The 5252-nt window shown below is 40.4% G+C and overlaps 1 protein-coding gene across 1 annotated transcript; it reads left to right on the top strand.

Moving 5' to 3' along the window:
* Positions 1-1565: 1565 nt before the first annotated feature.
* On the top strand, positions 1566-4159 carry LOC126621351 (3-hydroxy-3-methylglutaryl-coenzyme A reductase 1-like). The gene is made up of 3 exons (XM_050289792.1): positions 1566-2794; positions 2932-3460; positions 3593-4159. Exons 1-3 carry the CDS (start codon positions 1743-1745, stop codon positions 3836-3838), a joined length of 1827 nt encoding a protein of 608 aa, XP_050145749.1. The 5' UTR covers positions 1566-1742; the 3' UTR covers positions 3839-4159.
* Positions 4160-5252: the final 1093 nt, after the last annotated feature.

The following is a 5252-nucleotide window of genomic DNA, read 5'->3' on the forward strand; positions in this document are numbered from 1 at the left end:
TTTATACCCATAATTTATATATTATGTACCCATTTTTTTATCAAAATTGGACTACTTTGTTATATGTAAAATGTACCTAATTTTTTATGTAAAATTTATTCACCCTTTTTATCTACAATGTACCCATATTTAAAAATAAAAATAAACCATTGTATTTTAAAAAATAGAAAATAAAAAATTGATCAGACTTCACACAATTCCAATTTGAGGAAACAAATTAAAAATCCCTATTTGCTATTAATCTTTGCATAATTTTATGAATTTTTTCCTTCTAATTTTCGTTATTAAATTTCTTAATTAATATCTAAGATTTGATCAACCAGAACTAGATCCAAAGTTTTCCTTATAATAATTACATTTAAAAATTAAAATATAACTTGTACTTCATATAGTTGTCAAATTGTAACTTATTTAGTTGGTTGATGCAAGGGTGTCTTCGAGTGAGATAGATTTGAGCTGGTGAAGCTTTTTTTCTTTGACCAAATGATGTTATCTACACTAACGGGGTGGGGAGTGAGGAGTGGGTAAGCTTCACAATAGGCTAGCGATAATATGATTCAAATTTATCTTTGATAAGAATTGAACATAAGACCTCTCACTTACAAATAAAAAAGAATATCATTAGACCGTAATACTAAGTGGCCGATGAAGCTTTTTAATCTTCTTGTTGAAGATGTCAATGTATGGTTCACATGAACAAATTATAAATAGTGATTATCATTTGAGGAAAAAAAACATGTATGAGAATATTGTGTGTATTTTACCTAGTAAATTAATAGAGATAAGAACACGAGAGATTACTTTTAAGAAAAGATCTTATTTTTGGGCAAATAAGAGGAAAAAATAGGATTTCCACTTCTACATCACATAGTAAAAGACGAAAATTATAAATGTATACAGGATATTAATATTTAATACTCAAAATGCTTTTTTGGTTCGCAGATTTTACAAATCTGGCTTTCGATGAAATCTTGTTTCCAAAACCATGGGCATGAATCAAGATTTAATAGAAAGTTGGCATGCTTACTATCTTTCACCAAAGAAAGAAAATTGGCATGCTAAACTTTAGGCCAATTATTGTAAGTTTAGTCATTCATGCACGCATGTAATCATATAACGAAATGCCTTCTGAAAAAGCACTTCGATATTAAGATCCGTTAAACTTGCTAAATTCAATTGCTGTAAGTAGCGTTCGAGTCATTCCTCCTTACCAATACATCCTATCCATAATTACGTTGATAACCGTGCTATGTTATGCTCAACGCATCTATGACTGACAGTCCCAAAAATAACTCAAGCAGATAAAGACAAACAACCAACCAACCAATATAGAAATTAAAAAAAAAACTATTTTCTTACCAAAAATTAAAATAATTTGTAAAAAAAAAATCTAAAATCTAAAATTAATGAGAGAGCAAAGCAAGAAAGAAAGTGGTAGGAAAGAGACAAAAAGAGGTGCATTCCTTTGACTGTTTATTATATGCCATGTAAGTCCTACACGTGGTCGTCGCTTCGAACGCGTACGCCAGCCCACCTCCTATATAAACCCCGCCTATGCACTCGCTCCACCATTCAAATCAACCCACCAACAAATTAAAAACAAATATTTATTCAATCATTTTTTGTCAGTTTCCGGTTTTGCCCACAGAAGCCTCAGTCCCCGCTGTCCTTTCCTCTTCTCTCCTCCGCCGCTCGATCGCCGCCGGCGCATTTTAGCATCACCAACCGCGTCAACACATACGATGGACGTCCGAAGGCGATCGACGATGGATACACCTGCCACCAAGGCCAGAAGTGGGCCGATGAAGGTGAAAGTGGTGGACCACGAGGGCGACGTTGGTGTCGTCGGGGCCAAGGCCTCCGACGCCCTGCCGCTGCCGTTGTACCTGACTAACGCCGTCTTCTTCACTCTCTTCTTCTCCGTCGTCTACTTCCTCCTTACTCGTTGGCGCGAGAAGATCAGGACCTCGACGCCGCTCCACGTCGTGAACCTTTCCGAGATCGTCGCGATACTCGCGTTCGTCGCCTCCTTCATCTACTTGCTCGGATTCTTCGGGATCGATTTCGTGCAGTCGCTCATTCTCCGCCCCAGCAATGACGTCTGGGCCGCCGACGATGACGAGGAGGAGCACGAGCGCTTGATATTGAAGGACGACGCCCGGAAAGTGCCGTGTGGGGCCGGACTCGACTGCAGCCCAATTCCCCAAATTGCCCCTGTTGCTGCTGCCGCCCCCAAAGCTGTTGCACAGAAGGTGTTTGATAAAGAGGTAGTCCTCTCCACTCCCTGCGATTTCACCGCCCAGCCGTTGACGGAGGAAGATGAGGAGGTGGTCAAGTCCGTGGTGGCGGGAACCATCCCTTCCTACTCTCTGGAGTCAAAGCTCGGAGATTGCAGGAGGGCGGCGGCTATCAGGCGCGAGGCGCTTCAGAGGATCACAGGAAAGTCTCTGGGTGGTCTGCCATTGGAGGGGTTCGATTACGAGTCAATTCTGGGTCAGTGCTGCGAGATGCCAGTTGGGTATGTTCAGATTCCAGTTGGGATTGCTGGGCCTCTTATGCTCGATGGCAGAGAGTTTTCCGTACCAATGGCCACCACCGAAGGTTGCTTGGTTGCCAGCACCAACCGTGGCTTCAAAGCTATCAACTTGTCCGGCGGAGCCACCAGTGTGTTGCTGAGAGATGGGATGACCAGAGCACCTTGTGTGAGGTTCAACTCTGCTAAGAGAGCTGCCGAGTTGAAGTTCTACTTGGAAGAACCCAACAATTATGACACCTTGTCCACGGTTTTCAACAGGTAATTTCAACTTTTCTGTACTGATTTGTTTGATTACTTTGATGGGTTTGTTTCAGTAAAGCTTAAAGTTTGTTGCTTTTTATAATTTTTTGGGTTTTAAACTCTTAATTAATTCGGACTTGGGTTTGATTATTCAGGTCAAGCAGATTCGGTAGGCTTCAGACAATTAAGTGTGCCATTGCTGGGAAGAACTTGTACATGAGATTCACCTGCAGCACCGGTGATGCTATGGGGATGAACATGGTCTCCAAAGGTGTGCAAAACGTCTTGGATTTCCTCCAGAACGACTTCCCTGACATGGATGTGATTGGAATTTCCGGCAACTACTGCTCTGACAAGAAGCCCGCTGCGGTGAACTGGATTGAAGGCCGCGGAAAATCGGTGGTCTGTGAGGCTGTGATCAAGGGTGATGTGGTGCAGAAGGTGTTGAAAACCAATGTGGCGTCCCTGTGCGAGCTTAACATGCTCAAGAACCTTACTGGGTCTGCAATGGCTGGAGCCCTCGGTGGATTCAACGCACATGCCAGCAACATCGTCTCCGCCATCTACATCGCTACCGGCCAAGACCCAGCTCAGAATGTGGAGAGTTCTCACTGCATTACCATGATGGAACCCATCAATGATGGACAGGACCTTCACGTGTCTGTCACCATGCCTTCAATTGAGGTAATTTGATTGTCCCTTGATGTTTTTTACAGTGCTTGGGAATTGGAATATTGGGTTGTTCTTACATCGAGGTAATTTGATAGGTACTAGTAAACATGAAGTCTTACATTGGTGTTTGATTATTTTGTCCAGGTTGGTACTGTTGGAGGTGGGACCCAACTTGCATCTCAATCAGCTTGTCTGAACCTTCTTGGAGTGAAGGGTGCTAACAGGGAGGCACCAGGATCAAACGCAAGATTGTTGGCCACTGTTGTGGCTGGTTCTGTTCTTGCTGGAGAGCTTTCTCTCATGTCTGCTATCTCAGCTGGACAGCTTGTGAATAGTCACATGAAATACAACAGATCAAGCAAAGATGTCTCAGCTGTTGCATCCGCTTAAGAACTTGAAGGGCTCTAACTTCTGAGGCTTGAAGAAGCCGAAGGTATGGCCGGAATATGTCTGAAAGAATAACGCTGACATGAATCAGTTGTTGATTTGGCATGGAGAGAAGAGGATAGGGAAATAATGAACAGAACAAACATACAGAAGGGCTTAGGAATGAAAGATTGTACTATTTGTATTTTTTTTTTCCTTTGTTTACCTTTTTTTTCTTTGTTAATCTGTAAGTTTTCATGCCTTGTATGGAACTCTTATGAGAAATTGTGTAAGATGATGATGAAAAGTTTTAGTAGCAATTTATATACTGCCGAAAGTTCTTCATATGGTGTCCACTTCTTTAATCTCTTCTGTTAAATTTCATACGGATTCAGATGCTAAAATTCAGAAAGAGAATTGTGTTCTTCATGTGAGTTGAAGTTTCTTGTGATGCTTGCTGGTGAAGTAAGACTTCTTGTTATTAACTCCCAGCCAAATGAACTCGTGACTCTTCCCGGCCCCAGGAGGTGTACTGTCGTGACTAAGCCTAAGCCATCGATTGGTTCATTTTTTTTTTAAAGAAAAAATGAACTCATGTAAGTTTTTTTTCTTTTGATTTTTTTAAGAAAATGACTTGCCTACACCCATCAGGACGCTAATATGATGTGTCGGACCTGTAATACAACGGTGTATTTTAACTTAGCGACCTCTGGAGGTGTATGCAAGTCTTTCTTCTATTTATGCGATCTCTTTTATGATTGGTGTGTTATGTGCATTGCTATTTTCACGTGCTTGTTAAAAAAATGGTTTCTCTTTTTTGTGTTTGCTTTAATACGGATTTGGATCAACATCAATGACGATGATGCTTTCTGGTTGATTGTATGTCTTTGTTTTCCCTCTATTTTTAGGCTGTCAACTATGCATGCATGTTGATTACTTTTTTTTGTTCAAATGCAGATGGCTTGTGAATAATCTTTTTTTTTTTTACTACTAACTTTTTTAGGCTTTTTTCTTTTGAAGTATTCATTTTCTTTTGTCCAAAACGAGATTATAGTGGCATTTTAGGATTCATTCAGCCACCCCACTTAGTAAGATAAGGCTTTGTTGCTGTTGTTGTTCATTTTCTTTTGTCGGTTTAGCATACGGAGAGTACAAGACAGCAAATATTTTGAAGAACAAGGAGAGAGAGATTAGTGGCCTAATAATAATTTAGGTAACCAATAATCGAGATTAGCGGGGAAGCTCACATGTGTGGAGTCTTTGAGTATCTTGGAAGTTAGGATCTTCAAGGTTTAGTTTTGTGGTAGATTTTTATGCAATATTATATTTCAGCTGCATTATATTTATATATGAATCTTTGATGAAGCTTTCCTGGATCCAGATCATTGTTATGCTGCATATAATTTGCTTTTTCACTTTATGATGTGTTCGCATGTGT

The sequence above is a fragment of the Malus sylvestris genome, chromosome 5, assembly GCF_916048215.2.
Source record: "Malus sylvestris chromosome 5, drMalSylv7.2, whole genome shotgun sequence".
NCBI classification, from domain to species: Eukaryota; Viridiplantae; Streptophyta; class Magnoliopsida; order Rosales; family Rosaceae; genus Malus; species Malus sylvestris.